Source organism: Pungitius pungitius, chromosome 10, assembly GCF_949316345.1.
Source record: "Pungitius pungitius chromosome 10, fPunPun2.1, whole genome shotgun sequence".
Taxonomy (NCBI): Eukaryota; Metazoa; Chordata; class Actinopteri; order Perciformes; family Gasterosteidae; genus Pungitius; species Pungitius pungitius.
The window spans coordinates 11,898,638-11,926,635 of NC_084909.1; the positions used below are offsets into that span (position 1 = coordinate 11,898,638).

A 27,998-nucleotide genomic window follows, 5' to 3' on the forward strand; every position below is an offset into this window, starting at 1 on the left:
CCAACAGATATTATAAAGATGTGTATATAATATTCAAACAATAAGCATCAGTAAACCACATCAATTAAATAGCCTTCCACTTCTTGTAGAATTACCAGTAAAATAAACAAAACATCACCAATGCAACACGTGATTAAACTGCACATCGACTGCAGTATGCACACAAACAAGAGAAACATTTCAACACACATTGCAGTTCTCCCCCCGGTTGTGTCACCTATTAATGGTTTGTTGGATTGTGTCACCTATCAATAGTTTGTTGGATTGTGTCACCTGTCAATGGTTTGTTGGAATGTGTCACCAATCAATGGTTTGTTGGATTGTGTCACCTATCAATAGTTTGTTGAATTGTGTCACCTATCAATAGTTTGTTAGAATGTATCACCAATCAATGGTTTGTTGGATTGTGTCACCTATCAATAGTTTGTTGGATTGTGTCACCTATCAATAGTTTGTTAGAATGTATCACCAATCAATGGTTTGTTGGATTGTGTCACCCATCATTGGTTTATTGGATTGTGTCATCTATCAATGGTTTATTGGAATTTCACCCATCATTGGTTAATTGGATTGTGTCACCTATCAATGGTTCGTTGGATTGTATCATCCGCCAATAGTTTGTTATATTGTGTCACCCATCAATGGTTTGTTTGCGTGTGTCACCCACCGTTGGATTGTTGGGACTAAACCACTCTGCTGTAGCATCTAATTTTACCATTACGACGTCACAACATGTTCTGTAAAATTGTAGTGATGTATTTCATCCCTTTTAGCCTGTGATTTCTCGGCTTGCCCCAACGAGATGAGAAGTTATTGACAAATAATGTATTTACGCGGTTTTGTAAAAACAGCTTTAATAACCAAATTAAATGTTGATGAATAAACCAGTTGTGTGGCAGTCTCTGCTTGGACTATCAACTTGTTCCCTGGTTGGTGCATTAAATCAGTAATTAAATTAAGGTGAAACTTTTTTCATCTGTTTTACACAATTAAGCATTTCCTTATTTTACTGCATCGTTTTGCTGTTCATTAACTGCTATCTCCAAGCTAAATGCCCCCCCTGACCGCCGATGCTCCAATCTCTGCTCTCCCGCAGAAACGCAAGCAGCTTCTCCTTTGCCCCGGCATTTTATTTGACTCTATTATTTTTATTCCAAGGCCCTCAATGCTTAAAAGTCAAAGGACTATTTTACAAATAGACAACAAACTATTACCAGGAGTAAATACTTGTTACTCCCCCCCGTGCTTATTTTGATCTATCTCCTTTAGACGTTCCCTCTCGTAAGGGCCTATTTTCTCTTCAATTAAGTCCTCAATTGCTCAAGGTGATGAAGAGTCTATTAATCCTCTCTGCTGATCAAGCTCCTGCTGTCTACGACAAGGCTGCCAAAAACTGTGTGCTTGATTTTGTGTGCGTGCCTCCAACTTTTGGTTTCTATTCAAAGGTTCACTTGTGTTTTCATTGATACAGTTATAGCTTCTTCTGTTCTTTGTCTTTGCATAGCCTGAAACCGTCTGAGCTTTACAACTCAGTTTGTGCTCCCTGCTACCAACAAAATGTCCACATCTTTGTCTTTCACTTACTTTCTTCCTTTAACTCTGTCCCTGTCCTCAGCCGCAGCTTCTCCTTTCTCTCTTTTCTCCTGGGGATGACAAATAATCAGTAAATCTGCTATTCGTTTCTGTGTTTACCAGCTTTTTATCACAAACACGCCTTGTAAATAGTGCAAATCCCCAGGAGATGGCACTGTTTGGCAGCGCTGCACCCCCGTTGTGTTGAGGCGGCCAGCAAGAGAACAGTCAGCCATCCGATGAGAATTATTGGCTTCAAGACCCAATGTTTCTTTTATCAGCACTTTAAAAAATAGTTTATCTCAGGCATTTCTGCCTCTGACAGGATAGATAGGCAGGAATCAGGAATGGGGAGAAAGCAAGGGGAATAGGATAATACAAAAAAAACCCTGCAGCAGTCACAGGGAGCTTGCCGTTACCCTTTGAGAAATGTAGACCACGAGGCCTCAGAGACGCCACATCAGCCTTCAGTCCGTGAGGTTCGGATCATGACATCCGTCATTACATGTATAGTTGTTGATCTTCCTCATTTGCTTTATTATTTGCATTCTGCTTTAAGGATAGTTCTCGTTGGGGTTTTATGATGTAATGTCACTGGGGGACAGTCCCAACACCTGGAGAGTAGCTCCTCACTACTGTATTTTATAAAGGTCTCACGACTCATAGTTTGCAAAGCACATGTGAATTTTAAATCCACCTGTTCAAATGAATGTTAAACCACGTTTTGCCTGCTGCTTATAGCAGATATTAGGAAATCCCCTCTCAATGCATTCCAAATATAAGTTACGAGGGTCAAAATACCCAGTGCTGATTTGTTGGACAAATGTTTTAGCAAAGCATGGAAACACTTTGGGGAATTACAGAGGCAGTTTTGTCCTCAAAATGAAGGTATTGGTTTGACAAAGTCCAACTGCTGAAGCATCATGCCAGTCCTCCATTGGAAACATGTCAACAAGGGACCTACTAATGGCCCAGGGGCCAGCTTGAAGCAGCAAGCAAAGCAATTAAAAAAAAAAGTGAATCTATCCAATTTCACCTGTAGTTTTTTCTGTGAATAATCAGAATGTGCAGATGCACACGCTGCTTTCCGCTTGTCTGCTACTATTTCCGTCTTGTAGTGTTGTCCGCTGTAAGAGGAGTAGGGAGATATGGGCACAGTTTACTTTTCAACAGTATCTGGAAATGCTAATGCTTGGTTATCTTCCCTGGAAAACACTCATTACTCATACAGTCAGAAAGAAGGACATGGGTGCACTGCCAACATATGGTCAAAGACACAAAAGAAGCATCAAGGAAATCGATGTTTTAATGTGCAGTGAGAAAGTAAGGGCAACTGATTATGATTGTGTTTCTATAAAGATAGACATTTCTTTCAGAGTGAAAATTGTGTTTATATATTTATATAAATATCTATATTATATATAGAATACATATCTATTTGCTATGCATACTCAAAAATCACACCTTCAAATATATTTAAAAAGTCTGTCAAAACACAAATGTATTCTTTTCTTTCCTTAAACATGAACTATCCATATGAACCAAAGTAATTATCAGGATGAGAATAATATTATGTTTTAAAAAGCAAAACATTGAAAATGCTTTGTGTTTGATTCAATAACAAGGGGAGAGATTTTTTTCATGTGGATTCAGAAGCCACCTTTACCTCTTAACAAACCATGAATCACATTGCAAGTGTACAAAACCAGCATAACACTTAACACAAATCCCCCTTTCTATGGTAGATGAAATGCAAATAAGTATGACTTCTCAAGCAACTCTTTTGTGTTACAAAAATAGAATTCTTTTTAAAATAATCTACAGATTTTCTTTTAAGGTGAGGCATTTCACTATCACTCTAAATCAGCAAGGCTGTTTGTTTCAATAGAAAATATGAAGCTTTAGAGAAGGATCTGCTGTCCTATCTGATTGGAGAGGACTAGGACAGCCCCTCCATCGCTTTTCAGTCCTACAGGAAGGTTCTATTTTTTTGCCAGCTCCTCCTTCTTTTTGCATATTCTATGATTTTTTAAAAGAGTTTCCCTTTAAATTAGATACACCTTTTATAGGTAAACAAAAAGAAGTTTCAGCTCCACAAAGCTCCTGAAATGTCCAGAAGAGTTCCAAAAGTGTTAAAAATGTTCTCTTAAACTACACAAAGATTTCAAAACAAACAAACAAAAATAAAAGATGACAGCGCAGGTACATGACATACTGGCTTTCCAAACAAGCAGATTGAAATAAGAGTAGAAAACAAACTAAAAAGAGAAAAAAATACTAAACATACAATTACAAGTTAAAGCAAAGTCCTGCAGTGGAGAAGGCAACAAACATGGTTGAATAAAATAAACCAAAGAACAAAACAGGAAAACACTGATGCTACAAATAAATTGAAACATATGTACAAGACCCTGTTTTCCTTTTGTTTGTGTGTTTGCACATCTGTGTATGCACATTGCCATAGAGTGTTGCTTCTTTGATGTCGAGTTCTCGCAAGTCTGTATCTCGCTTCTAGATAAAAGGGTGTCTTCATTATATCTCCTGTAGTTCCACATGGAAAACCTCCCCCCTGCATACAGACGCGCTGTCCACTTTAAAAACCAAACCAACAAAGAGGAACCGAGTCCGAAAACCTGCTGTATCGCCGCCACTTGCTCCCATTTAACAGCGGTTGGAACACAAAGGATCCAAAACACTTACGCCGCAATCACGACCATAAACTGTGTTCCTAAAATCTACCAGACTGAGCCTTGGCGTGTCTGGCTCCGACCGATCCTCCCACAGCTGACGCTGTGCCTCTTCACCATTACCAGATGACGCTGGAAATGCTGGTTTCTCTCGGCAGAAGAGGGAGCATGGCGTTGTTGGCGTGCGCCTCCTCCAGGCTGTGCTCTCGGCTCTTCCCGGGGGGCCTCTGCCCGTTCAGCAGTGTCAGCGGGATGTTGCAGTAGGTGTGCTGGTTCCCCAGAGAGGACAGAGGTGGCAGGGTCCCTCCTGGGGGTAAGTCATACTCGTAGCTGCGGTAGTAGTGTTTCTGCCTCATGGTGGTGTGGTACGTGTTGTGGAAAGTGGAACGCAGCTCGGGGTGGGCGGTCGCCATGGCGGTGGAGGTGGCCGCCGCCATGGAGATGGCGGAGACGGTCTGCAACTCCCCGAAGGGGCCCTGCTCGCTGACGTCCAGCGCCGGCTCGTTGGTGAGCATGGGCTCTGTGCGCCGGAACGGCATCTCGTACTGCAGCTGCTTCCAGAATTTGGAGTTGAGCTTGTTGCTCTTGGGGCCGCGCCACTTGATGACCGTGAGGGTTTTGATAGTGTGCTTGAGAGCCTCCACCTCCTGGTAGTTCATGATGCCACGCAGCTCGGCGCACTCAATCAGGATGACTTTGATCTCGCCGGTCACCAACATGTTGCGCAGCCGCGTCTCCAGCTCAAAGATACTCCAGCCTCGCCGCACCACGTAGTTGGGTGTCATGACTATGATGAGGCGCTTGCTCTGGTCCACACAGCGTGCCACGTCCTCAATGTATGCTGCAGGAAACGACAGGCCAAGAGAGAAAAGCAGAATCACTCATGAGACAAGGGAGCAGTAAAATAGCAGTGTGATACGCATCCAGTAGGTTAAATATATGATTCAATGAGGACAGGACAATGACACAGGGATGAACACACATCATTAGGCACGAAACACAGGACAACGACTTTTACTGTTCCGCTAAAGTATCTGCTCAAATAACAGCTCATTTAGTCTGTAGCTCAAGGTGTATCGAGAAAAACCAAGGCACCATGTATGCATGTGTACATAAATATCCAAAAGTCTGGTGTTTGTTCTGTTTAATATGTTCTGGAGCAGTGTAATGTATTATTTTGTGTATCGTAATCAATGCTGGAGGGAAGACCAGCAGACAAAGCTAAGCACTGCAATGAATGGCTCTCGATGTGTGTGTGTGTGGGGGGGGGGGGGGCATGATTGATACGGCCGCACAGTCAATGGGATTAAGCTGAATCGCTGTCTACTGAATGGTTCAGATCACACACTGGTGCCTCTCTGTACGTCTCTTTGAGACTTCCTAGGAGCAAGTAAAGGACAGCAGCTGATAGAAGAGGAAAAGACTGGGGGCGGGTACCTCCAAAGAGTCGCCTTTCATCCTGGTAATGCTCATTGGTGAGACCTAAACATAAACATTTGGACATTTAGGTCACAGGCAGAACACAGTACAGACACAGAAACATACTCAACACAGTTGTGAAAAGCGGCCGCTTCTCCTCGCGTTCATCTTTTTTATTTCACATATGATTAATCATATACCATGTTCTCTTGATTGGACATTCATCTTAAATGAGTTTGCTTGGCACTGATGCCGGCAGCAATTTTCTTTTGATTAAAGGAAAGAGGCGGCAGGGCTCGGAGCCTTCAAACATTTCCCAATGATGTTTAATTCTATCTGGACCAACTAGGACGTGTTTGCGTTTTATCTTTTCCACATGAAGCCTACAGTACAAACACACAGCACTACTACTAACTAGAGCACACTGTGCACCACTGGCATAGATGGACTACTGAGCAGAGTTAGCACGCATGAGAATTATGTTCAGAAAGAATTTTCATGGATTTATTAATGCATGGATGAAAACCAGGGGAGATGATGAATTTGTTCAATATATCAGCCCCTGGTACACTCTGTATTCCGTATTCTCATGACTCTAGTATGTAATATGAGAATAGGCAGTGTGTAATACTAGGACCTTTTATCCAGAAAGATTAGAGAGGATACAGAACAATTGGTCGATAGTATTGGATTTCGTTCTTCACTCATTTGGAATAATCATCCACTAATCGTTTGTGAGTGTGAATGTACTCTGTTGGAATCTGCCCACAAAACACAAAGCACAACGCGTTAAACACAAGACATTGACAGTGAAAAAAAATAAAGGACTGGCAACACATAAACACGAATGAGGCTAACCAGCGAAGGGCCTCAAAACCACAGTTCGAAATACCCGTCAACACTACTTATACATTACACACACGTTGAACACATCCTGTCCCCCTTCTCTCTGTTTCACAACAACAGATGGTGCTTCCTTCTGCAAAGTTCAACAAGGCCAATTCCTATGGCACAAAAGAATCAACTTATCATAGATCTCAGATCACTCCGTATCTGTTTAAAAGCGGCTCTCCTCCAGACATTTCAGTTCTGTCATTCCTGAGACTTCCCGAATCTGCCGCAACCTCCAGTCCACTCTCACTCTTCTCTATAGTGACAGTGGGCTGCAGGTTGGAGTGGGCTGCTCTCCCGCTCTCCTTTGTCTGCGGTCCGTGAGCTGTCATAGCTGCCAATGTTTGGTGACAGTAATAGTCTAGGGAGTCCATACTCAATCACTCTGATCTCCGAATCTCCTCTTTTCAATGCACAATGACTTTTTCACAGAGCAAAATCCTGCCACTCACTTTGGATCTACTCCGCCCCTGCTTCCATGCTCGAGACACCCTTGACTTATGTCAAATACACGTCTTTGCTGGCTGCTTGTGTTGCTCTCTATAATCATTCTCTTCACCAAAGTCAATCTGACTGCAATTTATACTTCGTACTCGCACTCTGCAGAAGTAAAACCAGCTGGGAGCTTCATTCCCCTTTGAGTCTCAGCCCATGCGAGCCACTGACCAAATACCTCAGTTCCAGGTATCTCACCAATGGCCCACTCTGAAACAGGGAGATTGGCCCCCCATATTCCGGTTTCACACGCAAGTCCTTCGCATTTCTGCCATATCTGCGGGACACTATTCCAGCATTGGTGCAGTCTCCATAGCAGCTAAATCCTTATTTATTAGCTTAAATCATTCAAGTCCTTGGTTGCTCATTGTCGCCTGCATTTCCCCCCTGTTAAGTCTGTTGACTCTTCAATGTATCCTTAAAAAATCAGCCTAAACAAACAACTTCCTGTTTAACCTTTATCCTCTTCCTTTCATCAATCCTCTACCAAATACTTGTTAAACATTTTGTTAAACTTATTGCTGTTGTGGGGTCTTTTACACAATGTAGCAGCTACAATAAAGGAGCAAATGCCCTCACACTACAATATATATCAAACATGAATATATGAGTGTATCCACGTCCATACAATCTTACTTCCGGTTGGAATGAGGTCTCGATCGGGAATGAATAGTTTGTAGCCGTAATGTTTCTCCAGGACATCAGGGAGGATCTCCAGGGCAAAGCGCTCCTCCTCCTTGGTCTCCTGACTCCACTGGTCCGGGTCCACTTTGGTGTAGGACAGGTAGGCATCGTAGTCTTTGTTTTCTGAAACATGGAGAGAAACATAGTGGCTCATGAAGAAAGCGCACTAAATGCATTGACATGGTGCTCAAAAGGGCACAATATCCCTGAAGTCCTGGCATAATGAAAAGCGTGTCCACACATACACACGATGGGGTCTCATTTCAAATCCATGCCGGCATTCCAGCAGTTTATAATTTCTTTCAAAGCCGTTTCAATTATAAACCCTAAGGACAAAACCCTAGGCTCCTTCATTTTTTATCAAAATCTAATTGGCATAGCACAAAAACTCTATTTTAACATTAGATAACAATTACTTAGAGAGTTTATCAAAGCATAACAACACTGTAATATATTTTAATTACATTGAAATTATTGTTGAATTGTACAATCACCCAAAAAGATTTATTCACACGGTATCTAATGGAAATTTAATCAAAGATTATAAAACTTTATTATATCATGATATAATGAAAACCGTTGTTCTAAGAAATATTAAATGAATGAAAAAGGTAATTTCTTCTACTAAATGCCGTATTAGTCTAAATATAATGTAGGCTAGAGTCTTCAAACCACAGTAAAACTTAATTTAACAAGCTTTAAAAGAAAAAGGGAGCATTGTGTTTGTACCTCATGTCATGCGTTTATGTTGGCTGCATCAACCAACCACTGATGCTAAGTGATAAGGCCCCGCATTGTTTCAGGACTTCATGTTCAAGTTTAACATTTCTTTGATAATCTCACTCTTATGCTGCAGCAGGAAAACTACTCTTCCAAATACTTTAGCATCTTTAATTGGAACAAAAGCAGCCAAGATAAAAAAATAGCCACCCACCAAAATGACACAACAACATTTGACTGCGGTGTTCGTGTGTAAAGTAAATTGAGCAAGATACAAAAATACCTAAATAAAGACTCAAGCATATCCTATTCCACACCTCAAAATGATTTCCCAGAAGACAAAGGGAAGAACTGAAAAGGCAGAAAATAGATGATGGGAAAAAGCACTACTTGTTCAGTGAGTCCTAGTCATTATGCTCTGTGGAAACTGCATTGTGGGCCAGCGAAAAGGGAAAAGGGCCTTTTTCACAAACTCTTTGAGGAGCAAACATAGCTTTGAAACTTACTGGAGAGGCCAGGGCTGCACTCGATAGCATCCACACATCAAACGACGCCTTCAAATTAGCAACCAACCTCAAATTAACCACCTAGCAAACTTGGAAAATCAAAACAGCTTGTATCTGCGGTTCCCTGATGGTATGACTTAATCATGTGGCGGTTTGAGTCAACAAAACAGCGTGTAATAGATAATTCATGCTACTGTAGAAACAATTCAATGATTAAAAAATGAGTTCAGTCTTTCCAGAATTTTTTCAAAAAGGAAGCAGAAATAGTAAAAATCACAAAGTGAAACAGGGAAGATTCTGGGACACGAACCGACAAATCATTAACTGAAGCAAAAGTTAACTATAATCTTTAGAGGAAACAAAAAGTTGTCCTCGAATGTAAGACTGTATGCACTCGCTATTTGTCTCTCAGGGAAGGAGCTTCGAGTTTGCCCAGTCCCAATGTCCCACTATCTGGCCTTCGGCAGGAAAGGCTGGGCATCATTCCATGACATATTGAGACTGATCTCTTTTTAAATGGGCAACAAATTGAAAATCTGCCTCCTCTCTTCCCTTTGCCGCCGTTGCAGCAATGCACACACAATCTCTACACTAACAGTTGACAGAGAGAGGGAGAGGAAATGGGCTCCTGTCACTGAGATAGGGGAAGACATTTGTATCTACCACGGAGTCTGTTATGGATACAGGCTATGACAGAACACGCACGCATACACACACGCACACACTTACACACACACACACACACACGGTAAATCATGCACATGGCCAGAGAAACAGAAACTATTCACATCGATGAAAACCAAACCCACACACACTCATCTCCTCGCCCAACCTCTTATTTTGGAAAAGAAAGGCCTGTACACATAAAAACCTAAAAGCAGGTTGTATGTCATCAACAGAGGGAAACACAGGGAGGATTTGTTAGTGCCCCTTTGTGCCATCTTTACCTCCATCCACATCCTCGCTGCCAAAGTGCCTCCTGTAGAAGAGCATCAGCTCTATCTTGTGGCATTTGTAGAGGGAGATGAGGAAGATGAGCAGCAGCAGGATCGCTCCCAGCCCTCCTGCCAGCTCCACGGTGTACATGAGCTCTGCTGAGGATGACACACAGACCAGAATATATATATATATATATAAATGGGTGAGACAATCTTGGCGCAGAATGGGGAATACACACCCCTTGTGCACACACAAAAGCAAGCAATTTTCTTCATATTTCAGCAGAGGTTTGGACTTTTGTTATTTTTTTTCCTCCCCGATTTCCCTGTTAAACTCGCAGCATTAGGCACTTATAGGACACATTTACATTTTCTGGAAGGCTTTGCACTAAAAATCAGTATTTTCAGTGCGAAGCAGCATGAACCTGTGGCTCATAATGACTTTGGGAAAAATGAGAGGGCATAGTGCAGGCAGACAAATGGGGAAGGGGGAGCGGGTGAGAAATTACATTCATTTCTTTGGAGTAGCAGCCCACCAATGACACAGCCCTGCAGTCCATAGAGGGACTTGTGACAATTGAGGACATGGATGGGGGCATTTTCAAAACAAAAGACTTCAGTCGAGTCATCTCACTCACTCCCCTCTCCATCATACCTTTTCTTACTTCTCCACCCCCTCCTTTCCCTCCCATTGTCTTTCTCTACATTTATCTTCTCTACCATCTCTTCTCCATCACCCCAGAGACATCTAGCTTGGAGAATGATGAGTTATGTGGTGTATGAGAGCAGCATTTACCTGGTCAGCTCAGCTAGATCAGGTCAGTCTTATATGTCTGTCACTGTGGGCTGGAACGCTGCACGGCTGCCATGGCAACCGCAATGCAGCCAACTACTTTATTACAGATTATGTACACTGCAAATAAATTGACCTTTCTTTTGGCGACATTAGATATAAACCTTTTCATTGCAAGATATTTTTATCACTTTTCTTCATACAAGCGAGTGATAATTGAATTAAATGAATGTGCCTCCTTTCAACTTTCAGTCAGGACATTATCCCTTGATATTTTGTATTCTAATAAACAACAACCAAGGATCTCAGAAAGATAGTGGTATAATTTTGACATTGTAAAAAGTCATTTCACAGCTGTTCCCTTAAACCGTAATGCTATTAAGTAACAATCATTCACCATATGCCCATTCTCTCTCCTCCTCATTAGGAAGGCAAGAAAGCCTGCAGAGACATCCACATACATGCTGCAGGGTTTATGACTGGTGCATTGAGGGAGGGGAAGCATGAAATAAACATCAGAATAATGAGAAAGATAGAGAGTGCTAGAGCGAGAGGAAGAGCGAGAAAGCTTGACTTGAAGTCTTTCATAGCATCCTTCTCCGTTGAAACGCTGTTTTGACTGGGAGTGTTAAATGAAGCTGTCTGGAGTCTAGAAAGACTCCTCAAAAGGAATTGGGCCATATACAAAAAACAGCCACAAATACAAAGATCGAAGCGGGGAGACTAACAGATAAAGTCTTAAAATGTAATTGTATGCTGAACTTATTGGCCTTTTGGGAAAAGCTGGGGACCAATTTGCTGTTTAAACAGCCATTAAATGACCTCTCTTTGCAGGATGACAACCAGTGCGTGAAAAGAGTTTCAGACAAGTCATGCTAGAGAGCCAAAATAGTTACACAGCTGCTAGAGAACATGTAGTGACCAATAGCACAACCAACTGGAGCTCAAGCAGATTGTAAACATTTGTGGATGGAAAAAGAAAGATGGGCCGGAAAGAATAGACAGAAGGATGTTTTTGAAAACACAACCGTTTTATACCATAACTGTTTAATGTAAATATAGCAAATAAAATACAAAATTTGCCCATTTAAAAATGTCTCAGATTAAGAGCAACATTAGCGTTCATTTGGGTCCACCTCTATGTGTGCGAGTCAAACACTTTCTCTCCATTTAGCTCTGTGTGAAATATCTGTCTCTGACCTTGTCTGGTGTTTGGTGCGGGGCTGGTAGTGTACAGTGGGTTTGTTAAGGCTTTTATCTCTGGAAGGCACTAAAACTCTTGCTGCAAGTGACCCCTTAATGTTACTATTCAAAAATCAATAAGACCCCCCTCAACCCTTTAAACTTCAATGAAGCAGTGACTTCTGTGCAGCAAAGTTTTGTTTACGAAACATAGCACTTTAGTCCAGAGTCCAATCAGAGATCCTAGAGTTCCTAAAGACATAAAGTATTAAAATGAAGCATAATACATTTAGAATATTTTAATCTGAAGAAATGGAGCTCCAGAGCTTTGAATACCTCACTCATCATATACTAACAATACATTGTGGTGTCAAAAAGTAAGTCATTATGTACATTTTTACAACCGTAAAGACCCTTCCAGGGGAAAGGAAATGCAAAAAACTGGATGTCGAGGGGTTACCACTCGTTGAGGTTTCAGTCAAAGAGCTCTTACCCCGTCTGAAGAGCTGGATGGTAGCTTGGCGACGGCCATTACCATTTTCCACATAACAGGAATAGTTTCCCAGGTCCTCCTCCTCCAAGGAGTCAATTGTCAAGGAAATGGCCACTTCCTGCTCGCCAAGATGCTCCCTGACAATCCTGCAGGACAAACAAATAAAAAAAACCTGAGAAATTCTCATTTTGGATTATTTGATCAGTACAGTTGGGATCCAGAGTGCAGCAATCCCAGAAATGCCTGTGAGCAGCATGTTTCTGTAAAAGTGCAATACAACTGTATCGTGATGAATACCACTTTGTGTTACTGTAAGTACCTCACGGTATGTTCATTTCTTCTCTCTGCACTCAAAACATATGAGAAAGGAAAATCAATAAGGGATTTTCCATGGCGTATGCGGGGGGCGCGCTGGGAAATCAAATAATGGCGATCAGTAGAAAATCTTTTTATAGCGGCTGCCATGGTAACAGAGAGAAAGTAATATTCCATAAAGTAAATGAGTGTCCCCCCGCTGGGCTGGTTGAGTCTGATGGAGGAGAGAATGGGGAGATAATGCTCCCTCATACCTTGGGTACACTACTTAGCCCACTTTTGCAGCACCCTTACCACAAATTACACATCGGAGGCAACAAAGTGCAAATGAGATCGAGATCTCCTTCCATGTGTGTGTACGTGTGTGTGTGTCTACTGTATGTGTTAATACGGCAGAGTGGGATGAGGAAAGTGTGTGTGAGTGAGTGTGGGCTTGAGTGTGTAGGGGTGTAATGACTCTCAAGCTTCTCTATCGCCTTCAAGCCGATAAACTGCACATAAGGACAGCTTGTTGGGGAGATTTGGCATCAGTAATTGAAAGTGTATCATGGGCTTTGCGTGGAGAGGCTGAGGCAGGGCTGATGATATTTGTATTTTCAGCTGAGTTTGTTGTGCAATGGGCTTGGGGGGCCGGAGCATTGGGAGAAGTGGGCACAGGAATAATTCATGTCTCCGCAGGGTACTTTGGAGCCTCCAGTTTCACATTATCACACTAGTTGAGGCAACAGAGCTCGTTGCCATACAACGCGGTGGATAATGACCACCGCTGTTCAACCTGAGACTCGAAAGGCATCAATGAGGACACTAAAGTTAGAGTAGATGGATTATGAGGTCCAGGTGAAGCGCGCTGATAGGGATGGGAGGTGAATGACAGCCCAAAACTAGCAGCTGGAACAAATAGTAAATTTGAACAACCTTACAACATGCAAATTGTTCCTACTGTGGTGAATCAAATGGAATAAGATGTGCAGAACATGTACTTTCAACCATGACGGCTGCAGGTACTTTTTAACATTTTCACTCCCTTCCTCATGAGCAAATCCTCTGAGTTTGCAACTTATTTGTTCCAGTTACACATCCAATTGAAGCTAAATCTGCAAAACAACAAACTTAATTGGGTCAGTATTGATCACCTTCTTTATTAAGCTGAGCCGGATTTCTCTTGCTAATTTATTAATCCATGTATGCTATGCTAATGTGCACTCATTCTTGCTATGATAACAACAATAGGCCTGTCCCAGTGGTGCAAATGAGAATGTATGGGCTCGGGGTACCTTAGAAATGAACTCCTCTGAATCAATGGGCTTGGAGTTGGGTCAATAAATGCCCGCAGCAACTCAGTGCCTGTGGTATAGGTGTTCGTCTTTCAGCTCAAGCTTGGTTACTGATACATTAGTAATGAAGCTAAAGTGTGAGGCCGGCCGTAGAACAAAAGGTAATCCTTAGAAACTTCTACCCAATGGCTCATATGATACAGCTTGGCTGCAGGTTAAAGCACACATTTGCTCATGTTCACTTCCCTCCATCCTTCCCCTCCGTCCCCCCCAGTGTTGCATATCTGTCCATGTAGCTGGCTGACTTTATGGAGGCCAAAAAACAAGGCACATGCTTGATGTGGAAAAGCTTGGGGTGGTAGCTGCAGCAGCAGCAACACAGAGTGGATGATCAAATACATTATTGATCCGCAGCATGAAGTATCGGTATGATTTATTAAAAAGACAACTCCTCAGCCAGTGAGCGAGGGAATCTTGTTGTCAGGGACGAACAGAGGAAGCGAGAGAGAAGACAAACATGAGAGCTGCATTGGTGGTTCTTAAATGTGATTTGTTTCTGCAGGTTCATATTTATAGATGTGTCTTCTTTACCTTCCTCCTAAGTGACAATATTTCTCATTCTTCCCATTCCTTCCCTATCTGCTCCCTCTCTGTTTCTCTACCACTCCCTCCCTTTCCCCCTTCCTCAGCTCCCCGGAGCACATCTGCATGCCGCCATAGGTGGGTGCAGCGTGGGAGATAGCAATAGTGGCGGCGGTGTGAAAAATGGCAGTTGTTAACCATCTGACATGGCTGTCTCCCCAAAGCAGCAGCCTCTCCAAACAGCCCTAAAAGGAAACATGTACATGGACCAGGAAATTGACTTTTTTTTACAATGCTAAGGTGAAGAAATATGGAAATGGTGTGGTTTATTAATGTCTTAGGGCTCTGACAGCAAGCTTTGTCATCCACATTCTACAAACTTAAAATTAAAAGGAAAGGCCAAGTTGGAGAAACTGCTTTTTGTGTTTTTCATTTGGCATATGCAAAATCTTTCTGAACACACAAAGACAGAAAGGAAGACAATACTTGCTTCTGATAAAACTGTGGTTTCACAATGTGGTGGCAAGAACAAAGCGGTACATGTGCATCCTCATATGCAGCTGACACACCGAAATGAAAAATAAAGCGTGCCATGGAAAACGAATAGACAGAAAAAACAAATTACTTGAAGAAACAACTTAACAGAACAAAATATACTCAACACAATATTCTTCACATGCAAACTTCCCATTTTCATCATCAAAAGTTTTATTCTCTGAAGAATTCAAAACCTCCAGTACTTTGAGACAATAAGTTTAAATACAGCTTTACTGGCATACTGTCATATCGCAGTGGGTGTGTTCCGTTAAAAAGGTTGATTTCTTTGTGCAAATATCTGTGTTTAAGTTACATATATAACCCATCCAAAAAAATATAATAAATCCATATAATATTACCATTTCCCAAATGAATGGCACACAACTTAGTTTATTTTGTTGAAATCAAGAGCAGCAAACAATCAGCTGTGAGAAGATAAGTGAAGGCGAAGATCTTCAAGGACAGCACTGTGCCTTGTAGACCAACTGCAGCCGCTCATTTCATTTTGACAACATTTTGCAAAGATTTAATCACCACCTCATTCATTTTCATATTATTGTTAGAACTAGTAATGCAGCTGCGCTCAATGAATAGTTAGAAAACTCCCTTTGTCGTGGAACTCAAGGACTCCCCAAGGTTCCTGAGTTGAGTCAGATGCAAAACAACATACTTTTAATGCAAGAATCAACAACAAATAAATCCCACTTTCTTTTTTCAATGTCCAGGTTTGGGTATTTGTGTGTGTCTGTGCAGCTTTTTCACAGCAGAGCTGGTAAATGCAATGAGGCATGTGACAAATAATCAATATGAAACTGCACTACAATACACGGGAAACTAAATTGTAGCATGTGTTTATGTGATTATACCGTATGAAGCCCTACTGAGGGCAAATGCTCATCATTTTAAACTTGTACTGGAAATGTGAAAGCACTTTTTAATGCATTTAATAAATACTATTTCTCCCAGAGAGAAAAATCCCATTTCAGGGGTGTGCGTTCCCTGTTCACTTACAATATATTATTATCTTGCTTTGTGTGGAATTTATACGCGCCGTGCACAACGTAGCATATCAAGTTATTCTTTCCACCTGCTCGCATTTCCACACGACAAAAACGTCATTTAGACAAAAGACAAAATTAACAAATCATTATTTAAAACATGATTTAAGTATCTGTTTGATGTCCAAACCATAACTAAATAAATGGAAACCAGCAGCTGCTTGGAACGCGGCATTTAAATCTCTGCAAAAGGTTTGCTTTAGTGTACGCAATTCGTAGTTAATGGGCTAAAACATGCGAAACCATCGGTGTCGTCCATTTTCCAGTGAATGTATTTACATCTCCTACTAATTCCTCATTAGCGCCGTGTCCTGTGAAATCAACTCCAGTAATGTTTCTTACTTGATGTCGCTTTCCTGGATCCTCTCTTCGTCCAAGTCCTCTATGAACTTCTCTCCCTTCATCCAGTAGATGAGTGGGCTGACGTCACCGCTGTAGCCAAAAAACGCCCGGCAAGTCAGGTTCAAAGCGCTTCCTGCAAAGACAGGAGACAACATGTTGTCACGCTCGATTGTCCTGTAGGCCTGGGAGAGATGTGAGGCTCACTCAATATTGCACCACGTGTCTGCCATTGAAAGTCAGGGACAGAACCAGAAACAGTTATTTGATCTGCGATATGAGTGTTGATTAATCTTTGTAAATATTCACGTCAGAAGTGGTTGCATGAGGAATATGTCAGTTCAACATGCAATGTCTTCCCTTTTCGTTTTATAAAACGTCAGAAAAGGTTTTGAATTGTGCATTTGCCAATCGCTCACAGTACACTTTCTGAAAGTAAACATTAATGAACACACGAGGGCAGTCAAGAGCTTCCTACCACCCCCCCCCCCCCCCCCTCTTGAGACAGTGTGTCCGAGAAAGAAAAAAAAAGGCGAGAGGAAGTGAGAGGAGGCTGACGGTAACATAATTTTATTTAGCGGAGTCAGGAGTCGATATGTGAAAGCAGAAGTCATTGTCACGGAGGAGCCAAACATTGTCCTTGTTCAGTAAATTGAGGGATTATCTCTTTAGTCAGAAGAGAGGGCAAGTATCCTGACTGGAAAAAGATGATTCTTAATGCACCAATCATACGATTCCAAAATTGAAACCTTTACTGTGAAAAGTGAAAAATGTAATGTTACATGTAGCCCTGATGTCAGCGGATCACAGTTAGCATAAAGAGGCCCCTTTTCCCACTCAGGTGAGCCCATGAACTATGTATGTATTATGCTGGTGAGCATAAAGACGGAGCACCGTTGCCTATACCGGCACTTCTTTATTCTGTATTCCTCTGAAGTGGCATTCTGGAAGGGCCCGGGGCGCAGCAGTCACATGCTGATGCCTCTCGGGGAACCATACAGCAACATGTAAACGACACACAGACGAGGGACGCTCATCATGCAGCTTGTACAGTGAACTGTGTGGTGGAGGACACTCTCCTGTGAGGAGAGCCAATGCTGTGTCTGCCGCCGAAACATGTGCTCTGGAAAGCACCGGCAGAAAGGCACGATGGGGAAGGGGGTGAAGGAGATGTTTCTCACTGTTTCACAGCAGGATTTATTGAAGGAGTGCAAGGTAAACTGCAATGGCATCGGGCATGAATTCAGTAATCCTGCTTAGCATGTGACAGCACCATGGACAGCTCCCCACAGTCAAGTGAAGGCAATAGGAGGTAAACAATAACGCTTAACTTGAAGCTGCAGTAATAGCTGTGTTTTAAGTAACTGCTACTGCATCCCATTTCACTTTTGAGGTGATCTCTGAGTCTCCTCCACTCCACTAACAACACCGCAGGTTTCTTTCACGTGCCCTAGCTGTGGCCGCGGGGACACATGTCTTCAGAGCAAAACAATGTTATGATTGAACTCAGGACGTGTATCCACTGCGCTCCTCCCACCTTCAAGCCAGATGCAGCTTCAAAAGATTCCAGTAGGTCACTCTCAGCACAAGGAAAGTTTTAAGGCGTGCAGGAAGCGAGAGGACATACAGGAATGAAGCGACAGTGTTTTCTGTGAGGAGCAGCGGCTGACATTTCCAAAGTTCAACAGACACTCTCAGCTTGGTATTTGTACCCAGCCGGGCTTTACGGAGGCTACACGCTGTACCTACAAAATAGCAACCTCCTTTGTGCATGTGTGTGTGTATTGATTACAATACACACACACATGCAGAGGTTTTTGTGTGACGGAACTTCACTGTCAAACTCAATCATTGTGTAGTAAAATGTAAACATAACTGTAAAGTACATGATATGTATCTCTTTGTGTGAGACAGATTCACCCCCTCCCGACCACCCCCATTTAAAAATTTCCCCCATGCTGTTAGTTTATCCCACAGATCAATTGCAAACTAGGAATGTCATGCTGCCGGCTGCCTGGAGAGGAAGTCTCCACTGAGCTCCCTGGGAATCACAGGAAATTGTTGAAGGCCTCATGCTGTCTTATTCTAATCCAAGTGCAGCACTCCCCAGAATTCCCTCACAGCTGCTTTAGTTACCTCCTCCACCACAACAAACGCCAGTGGGCGGTGTTACACCTGCAACATCACCAGCACATTCACGTATACAGCACGACAGCTGGACGTTGTGTTCCCATTTGTCGTTTCAGGTTTTGGCCCATGCCAATGGTTAAGGTTCTGAAGGCCCCTCGAGGGAGATCACACCACGATGACTAACAACGAAGAGTAACCTGCCTCGAATTTTTAAAAATCAAAAAGTATTTAATAACTAAACAAAGTGATGGAATACAATTTACAAAGTGAAATACAATATAAATAGTGATATATTTCGCGAAATAGAGAATTCTCTCATCAAGTCAAAGGTGACTTATCAAAGTGGCTGCAGGAAAATTCTAACAGTTCTTCTCCCAGTTTGGTCCTTTGAATATTCCCGGGGAGCTGTCTTCTGGGTGTATTTGAATGTCAATGTCAAAGTGTCTCCTCCTGGTTCATCCTCTTCTCATCCAGGTGTGAATTTGTTGCACTAACCGGAAACCTCTCTGTCTTATCTCTCCCTCACCTTCCAATGCATGTAGAAACATTTGGCTTTATGCCTCAATGAGTGAATATAACATAGCATACATAGCTTGGCTTCATCTTATAACACTTCAATTACAACACAACATATAAGGTCACAGTTCTTCATGGTTTAACACAGTTTATGTGGTGCATTACTTTTGAGGGGCCGCTAGCTAACACAATGCCCAAAGCTTTTCTAGGCTCAAATGCGATGTAAAGATACTGTAATATTATACTATATTATACTGTACTAACCCTAACCCTAACACCAAATAACCTGGTATTAGTAGCTGTTTAGCAGATGGAGTATGTTATCATGGATTTAAAGGGTTTTCCTGTACAAGCCCCCGGATGCATAGCTACCATACCATATGACAACCACCAAATACCATGTGAGCCATTCCAGCTTTACAGACAATTATTTTATAATGATGGATAAATTGGATAAATTGAGGGCAGGGTGGACTGCTACTTTGTATACATCTCTATTCTGAATAGATTATCCAATAATTTTGCATGACTGGTCATGAGCCTCTAAACCAGCAAACTACTATGATGTCAAGTTGCTTGATGTTTAAGCAGATGGTAGGAAGGCTATTAACCAGGGCTGGAACAGTGAGGTGAAAAATTCTTCACACTATCAAGTTAAAGAGGAGGAGCAGCTTTTTAAAACCTGTTCTCTCCTGCGGTCAAACTCCACAGCCGTATCATTATTATTATTATTCCAGAGCAGTTAGGTAACATTGCTAACTCACAAGAGCGGCGTTGACTTAAACTGATGTTGAGGGGTGTATTATTACCAAAGAGCTGTGGTTTCTACACATGTGATAAGGTGACAGACCTCAGACTAGGCAGACTGTAATCAGTCCTAATCATGTGAGCGTGTATGTGTACGTGGAGGAGTAAAGGGCGACCGCCACGGGTGTCAAGCAGAAAAATCACATGCACGTCCAAAAAAACTGGGTATTTAAAGCACTCCTTGGCTGATTTTGAAAGAAGAGGAGAGTAAGCTTAACGAACGGCGATGAGAGCCAAAGGATGTTAAATTGTGAACTTGGGCCTTAGAGAGGAAGGATTAAGAGTACAGATGTTAAACATTTCATCAACTTTGGAAAAAATGCCATGTAGGGCTTGCAACGAACAGTAATTTTCCTCATCCTATAATTTCTGGATTATTTTCTCAATCGATCAATGATTTGTTTGGTCTTAAAATGTTTGAATATAGTGACAAACATCCATCGCAATTCCAATTAGAGAGAGAAAACTAACTTTTATGTCCTCAAGTTGAAGAAGGACTAGATAATGTTTGCCATTTTTGCCAAACATCAGCCTTTAAATAGTCATATATTTTTTTCATCTTCCGATAGATTTTCACAGATATTTGATATTCTTCAGGTGAAAACTAAAAAGTCCATCACTGTGCCATTTTTTGAAGTTCACAAATAAATGTGCTGTTGCAAGACTTGGCAAGATATGGTGTGAAAGCTTTCCCCCCGCTGACTTGTACAGCACAAGAGCATGATTAAGTGTTTCCATGACTGCGTTCTTTTATGTGTGCAGATCTTTGTGTGTTGTTTCTGCTTTCATGCCCGAGTGGGTGTGGAACAAATCCATGTAATCTGAGTGACTGACATCCTCCCCCTGGCTGAGAGTTGGTCACAGCGCCTGATTGAAACAAGATTTAAACGTCTCTTTTGGTGCTTAGGCACCCAACCTGCTTGGATCAATTCTAAACTTTCTCGGGTCAGTTTACCCGGTTAGTACCGTTTGATAAAATACACCTTACAGTTCGGCACCAATGAGTGCATTCATGTCTAATAAGAATATGAACAGAAAACGATATGATGGCTTGCCCAAAAATCATAAATGAAACCAACACAAATATAAAAACATACAATGTCTTTCTTTAATACATTCAAATGAATGATTAAATGAATGAACAAGTACGGTCACCGCATTCAGAAAGCCTGTAAAACGATGTGTGCTCCAGGGTGTCATGGATTTGATTTGCATCAACCCTTGGTGCATGTTTAGCAGATTTCACAGTATTTGGGATAATAAGGCTTCACAGAGCTGGCACTGAGATTCACTCAGAGGAATACTCTGCAAGCCAGAGGAGTGGGAAACAAACCTCGCACAGAAAACAGTCTGCAGATGCTGTCCAAACCCGGCACAGATGCACAGCGCTCAGTGAGATTGACAGATACGCAGACAGAAGGGCAGATGAATGGACAGACAGGCAGAAAAAACAAAACAATGAACCGACGCGCATGCAAACATGATTACAAATGAACAGACGCGCACATGCACGTCAATGTCATCTCTGTCTCATCTTATTTTTTCTCCCAGAGTCCACTGAATAGGCCCGTTGTCTCCCACCAGTCACTGCTTGTAGCAGAGTTGGAGAACAGGGTTCTTTGTGTGCGCAAGAAACGAACATATTTTCCTTGTCAAAAAGGCAACACTATGTAGTGCTTTTTGAATAAGTCATAGTGAGGCTTCGATGTTTCATAACACGGTCTGGTGTTCATCACAACCCCGCTGTTCGCTCGGTGCTACGCTTTCAAGGCAGGGCGCCTGGCACCAGGAGAAATACCGCATGTTGGTGTTGCTTGCACCCTGAAGAGCACTTTGCACGTTGCTTGGATTTCCGTGCCCCATGCAGGTGGGAGCACACTGCGTTGCAAGTTTCATTTAAAGAGAGCGAGCTGAGATGTTGGTATTTTGTTCAAAAAGAAACCCCATCTATTCTGCTTCATTAAAAACATTACTCATTTTGGAACTTTTCACATGCGCATGTCAGCTGGATCCCAATTGCATTTGAGCTCATACGACATACTACATATCAGCTTCTATAATTTAGAAAGCGTAGCAGGGAATTGCTGTGATGAATACCTAAACACCAAAATAAACATTCCACACCAGTCAATCCAAATTGTCTCTGACACAGAAAATGCGGGAGATGTTGAGAGTCTGCGGAGAGATGGAATGTAAAAAGTTTTCCACTTTCTAACATTATTAGAAAATGTAATTAGAAAACGAGTCTCTTATTAACATGTGATCCTGTGTACTGCCTATTCCTGTCAGTGATGCCGTTGGCGGACTAATCCAAAAACATGACGTTGCCAAGGGAAACAGCTGCGTGTATAGTCTCCTTTATTTCCATCTTGTCTTGGAAAAGCTCTATGTTGTTTTTATATAACGTCATACAGCAAGAGGAGTACAAACATGCATTGAATTTACTTTAGTCAAAGACACAAAAGTGTTCATGTCACACTCGGGCTGGGGCAGGTTGCAGGGAGGACTCAAGCGCAGAGTTTTTCCAATCAAAGTGCTCTTTATTCCTAAACAAATACAAGACGTGCTCCAACGCCGAATGACGTAAGACAATGACGCGACAAAGGACAACAGGCACACAGGGCTTAAATATACAAGGGAGGTGCAGGTGATTGGACACAGGTGGAGACAATCACGCAATCACAAGACAAGGCAGGAAGTGAAGTTAACCCAGGACCACAAGGAACATGAAACTTCAAACTAAAACAGGAAGAGGGACCAAACCGTGACAGTTCACTACTTCATTAATGTTTGTGAAGAGTGCACATAGATTTCCAGTTTTCACTTTTGCTCGTTTAATACAATTCTTGTGCCATGATTACTAGCTTCAACATTGGCTCCAATGCAAAACGTTTTTTTTGCCTACATGTGCACGTTTCAAACTCACAGCATGGCAGACGAGGGGAAAAGAGCTTTTGAGTGACTAACACTCAACATACCATAGAATGGGGGGACAATAAAGCATTGTTGAATTGTATGAACAAAATAATTAGAATGTTATTATGTCAGCTCTACGGGTACCAAAGGCGCTGTGTTGATCCGCCAGGACTGGCATAAAGGTTTGTAGATTATCCATGGTCCAGAGTGCGTGACTCCACACGATTTTGATTGTTGCTTTGCTTTTTCTTCATGTGTTACAAAAAAGTACAGTAAGGAGTCAAGCACCTAAATAATTTAGGGAAATTCTTTAGCACAAGAAAATGCTAAGAATGCTAAGAAGAATGTGCTTTCGATCAACGGCTCTTATGTGAATAGCAGTGCATGGTGAGCAGTTGGTGATGCTAATTGCCCAAAATGGGTGCCGCTACCACTGCAGAAGAAGAAGGCGCAATGACAATAAGACAAGAATTCAACAAAAAAGGCCCATCATCTGCTTTTGATTTTGTGGCGTGTTTGTTGCTGTATGCTCACAACTTGCCTTTCTGTCTCTAATCGATACTGTTAATATGTTAGTGGAAGAACCCAGTCAATCTGCTCTACATTGCGGGAGCCAGTTTTTCTCGACCACTTCGTGCCGGTTGTTGCAGGGGACCCATTATATTTAGACATTTACCTATGATACTGCTTTATATCGGGCCGTTGGCATTAAGGCTTTGGTTGGGAAACCAAGATAGTGCAAGCTTGAGCAAACCTCGGGTTACACTGTCTGGAAGACATGAAACAGTCTTTAATGTGAACTTATGACGAGTTAAAAGCAGAAAAGGTGTAACAGCCTTGTTTTAAGATCAGACTTCATTCCAAGCAATGGCCATGAATGGCATTCAAGGAATGTGCGTGTGTGCAGATGTATGTATGTGTGTCAGTGTCAGTGTTAATTTTGGCAGTATTTTTGATTAAGTCTTAGTCTTTTAGATGGAAATGCATGCTAGTCACATTAAGTCATTTTAATCCTTTAATCCTTCTTAGTTTTAGTCTAGTTTTCGTCGACAAAAACTCAAAACATTTTAGTCTAGCTTTAGTCGACGAAAACTAATTACATTTAAGTCTAGTTTTAGTCTAGTCTCGTGTAAGCTAATATAAATGACGTGAAAAATCATTACATAAAAGGCTTTTAACAAGTAGCAAAGCATTTATTTGCAAAGAATTTGCAAGGGCGTAAAGCTTTGCTGACTTAATGAGGACAAGGGACCTAAACGCAACCCTTGGTTGTCTTTGTCTGATTCACAATACCTCTGACATGGCCAACGGAAACGTCATGGTCCTTTATTGTTTCCACTGTCAAAAGCTTCCACCTGTCACGTGTGCTTGCCAGAGCAAAGTCATTGTTATGCAAGTCACAAGTAAGTCTCAAGTCGTTGCCCTCGAGTCCCGAGTCAAGTCGAGTCAAAGATGAGGCAAGTCCCAAGTGGAGTCACAAGTCAAAGCCAACAAGTCTCAAGTCGAGTCCAAAGTCTTACCATTTTAGTTTCGAGTCATTTCAAGTCCTCTTATTATAGTGGGGACGGGGAACCCTGGGTGATGGTGCGCTGCCTCACAGACCTAGACTACGAAGGGAAGGGTAATGGTGGATCGACTGTGACTGTGTTATAGTACTTTAAATTGGACGTTGACATAATGTTGGCGAGGATTTCCATCGGAGTCCGAATCCGGGTTCAAAAATCCCAATTTTTGTAAGCATGAACGAGCTGTCTCGTTGATACGGTAAAATGGACTGCAGTGATTGGATGTTGTGCAGGCAGCGCGTGCTCTTTGCATACAGGTGGCGCAAATTTTTTTGACAGATGCAGATAAACAGAGCGGCGCGGCCGTGTGAAAATGTTTTCCCCCAGTTTTCATGGGAAGTAGCAAGTCTTCTCGAGTCAAAAGGCTCGAGTCCAAGTGAAGTCACAAGTCATCGATGTTAAAGTCCAAGTCGAGTTGCAAGTCTTTGTACGTTTTGTCGAGTCGAGTCTGAAGTCATCAAATTCATGACTCGAGTCCAAGTCACATGACTCGAGTCCACACCTCTGGTGCTTGCACATACTTTGTTGCTTAGTAACGAACGTACGGTGTCCGAGACGGTTTAACACAGTCTCAAGATGTGGCGTGTGGACTGGTTGAAGTGGGCGTGTCTTGAAACGCTGGCTACTAGGTCCGCATGAACATCTCTGCTGGCCGATCACTCCCGAGCTGTTAAACAGGTCTTCATCTCCACGCACAAAGTTCTGCGACTTTAGCCTGCTAACAATTAGCTAAAGGGAGACAGCTAAACCAAGGATGTGCACACTCAAACTCACCGAAGCGTAAAATAGTCGTTGCGGTCCGTATCGGTGCACAAGAACCACCGCTGCCCCCAGAGTGACCGAGCGGTCTTGGTCCGTGGATGACGTCATCATGACACTTAATAACCGCCGTACGGGGCCGTACGTTGCCCATGTCTGTCGGGTGCTTGCAAATTTACTGTGACAGTATCACCATCAACATTTTCGTATTGTTAACGAAAGTTAGCATTGATTTAGTCATAGTTTTTAAGATCCATTTTCATCTCGTCTTAGTCTCGTCTTAGTCATGGGAAAAAGGTTGTTAACAAATATTTTTCGTCATAGTTTTCGTCAACGAAATTAACACTGGTGTGTGTATGTGTGTGTCTGAAGGAAGAGAGAGAGACAAAAATTGAGTTTGTTGGATTTCCTGAGGATTGCCGCAGAAGAATCTGATACAAGTCCTGTCAGTCATGATTCTTCCCCCACAAGGTGTGAAACAAGCATGAAAAAGTGAACGCTGTGCGGTGTAATCTTTTTTTCTGAACACAGGAAGGATAGCACTTTGTGGTATATTTGAGATTGTCTTCGATAAATTCTGGCTATGTGTGCTTGTGAGTTTGTTTGTGTGTGTGTGTGCTCAGTGTAGCGGATGGAGGCACATCCATCTGCGTGGCTAAAAATGGATGGTTCACAATATGGAAAATGGCAGGGAAGAAATTCCCCCGTGCATGTTTCATAGGATAAGCGCTTCAGATTCACAATCATACAGTGTTACACTTCCACAATATGGGAATGGGGGGGGCGAGTCTAAGGCAAAAAAAAACCCTTAGCATCGACGAAATACGTTGAACGTCAGCTAGTCGGCATCAACAACGACCCCGAGAGATCCCTTAAAATCTCATTTCAATGGCTAAAAATATCTGATCCAGCTTCTTCGTTTATTTATCGTTATAGCCCGGAGGCGGGGTGGCAACGGGGGGGTTGTCACCTCCAAGTTACCATGACAACGCTTACTGTGGTGGGAAGGCTCGGCAGGTTTTGTCAGAACCAGAAAATACAGCAAAAGCTGTATCTTAGGCCTTTGTGCCAATGGCGAGCACAAATCAAAGCCGGCTTGAATGGGAGGACGACCACAATCTAAATTCAACCAGAGGATACTTGTTTCACAAAGGAACATCGCCTACAAAACTTACAAATCCCTCCTGCGTCTTCTTGTTCATGGCATAGCAGTGAGGTGGTGCGGAATAACGGCGGGGCTGACCTGATGACTTTTTACTCTGAATTGCATTGAGTGGTGCCGGTTGGTGCAAGGTGGGGAACCGGAGGGGGTGAGCGCCAAAATGACAAACTGGATTGGAGGATTTGTGAAGTATAAATGGAGGAATGAGTAAGGGCCATGAGAACATGAAAGAGTCGGGGGCCCCTCTCCCTCAGCCTCTCTCCTGTTCTAATACCATCTCCTCTCAAGAGACAAGCCCCTAATTACCATTACAAGCCTGAGAGCTTTTAACCGAGGAGAATCCTGCTTCCTTTCCTCCCTGACGCTCCTTCTCCCCGTTTGTAGCATGGCCCCTGATGATCCATGAGGGAAATGTCGGCCTTTTAATTACCGGTAAAAATGAAAGCCTTTTTGAAAAGGTAGTTTGTGCCCCCTTTTCCTCAGCTAATTGTCCCTTTTTAATGACATAATAATTTCTTGGTCTAAGGCAGTGGAAGACAGCACCCATTATACCCCGAGTAGGACTATGGGGGGTTATGCCAGGATTTCAAAAACACTTTATCTAGCGATTTCATACTGACTGAAGGATCAACCTAAGTGTCTCTCCTTGCACCTCAGCGATGTCTATATTGTTATCCATAGCAATAACATTTCTCAAAAGAGCCGAGTTCAACCATGCTGTTAGCTCGTGCCTTTCAGACTTCTCTGCACCCTGGCTAACTGTAATTCAGACATTTAGACACCACTGTGTCTTATTCCCTGACAACATGTCTTGGTCACACACCTCTCATCATCGCTGCTGGCTCCACATCCTCCTTTTCTTTTATGCGTCTTGTATTTTTACACATATGGGTTTGGGGAGCATTTTCCCCACTGCTGCTCATGTGAAATCTCTTTTTATGGCCAATGCGAGACCAATTTCACATCAGTGACACTAGGACTCATTCTAAACACTGCCTTTCAAACGCCTTAAGGAAGCCGTGGAGCAAAATTACCACTGAGCAAAAAAACACATGAAATTGTACATCAAAACTTGGGATGATGAAAATTACAAAATAAAGGAAAATCCCCAAAAAAGTGTTCGAGGGAAAAAAGAAGAATAAACAGTGCAGCGAAGAGACAAGTGCAGACATGCACAGCATAAGAGGGAGGAGACTGTAACCGCCCCCAATTTTAAATGGTGTGATTTGAACACTTGACGAGGATCATGACTTTAAGAAACGGCCCACCAGAGCCCGGCTGCAGGCGCTAACCCCCTGACCACTGACCAAGGCCAAACTCAATCAGAGCCAGAGCTCACCAACCAAGATCAGAGCACACCAACCCGATAGACCAGCCACTATTAGCCCACATACAGCGGCGCACAAGCCTGTTCACAGATTTATGTACTCTCACTTCTGGTAATTCTTTATTGGTCTAAATGCTTTTACGAGGTAAAAATGATGAACAAAAATTATTCTTGGACATGAAAACAAACAGAAAATATGCACTATTACTGTCAAAATAAATTAAACTTGACTTTGTCTTGTTTACAATTTCCTTGAAACATAAGGGTAACCTCATCAATTTTTAGCAATTTATAATAATTTGTTTATAGTTTTGAAAATCAATTATTGTAC

The 27,998-nt window shown here is 42.3% G+C and overlaps 1 protein-coding gene across 5 annotated transcripts in view; it reads right to left on the reverse strand.

Moving 5' to 3' along the window:
* Positions 1–2,860: 2,860 nt before the first annotated feature.
* The window catches only part of il1rapl1a (interleukin 1 receptor accessory protein-like 1a), a 155,868-nt gene continuing 130,730 nt past the window's right edge, over positions 2,861–27,998 (reverse strand). For 2 of the 5 annotated variants that reach the window (XM_037488353.2, XM_037488354.2), the window contains exons 7-12: positions 16,489–16,621; positions 12,381–12,526; positions 9,922–10,068; positions 7,701–7,871; positions 5,697–5,741; positions 2,861–5,100 (exon numbers count right to left, since the gene is read on the reverse strand). In XM_037488353.2, the coding sequence (XP_037344250.1) occupies positions 4,379–5,100; positions 5,697–5,741; positions 7,701–7,871; positions 9,922–10,068; positions 12,381–12,526; positions 16,489–16,621 (1,364 nt within the window). In that variant the 3' untranslated portion in view covers positions 2,861–4,378. The remainder of the gene's footprint in view (positions 5,101–5,696; positions 5,742–7,700; positions 7,872–9,921; positions 10,069–12,380; positions 12,527–16,488; positions 16,622–27,998) is intronic. The other 3 variants (XM_037488355.2, XM_037488357.2, XM_037488356.2) reach the window with 3 other exon arrangements.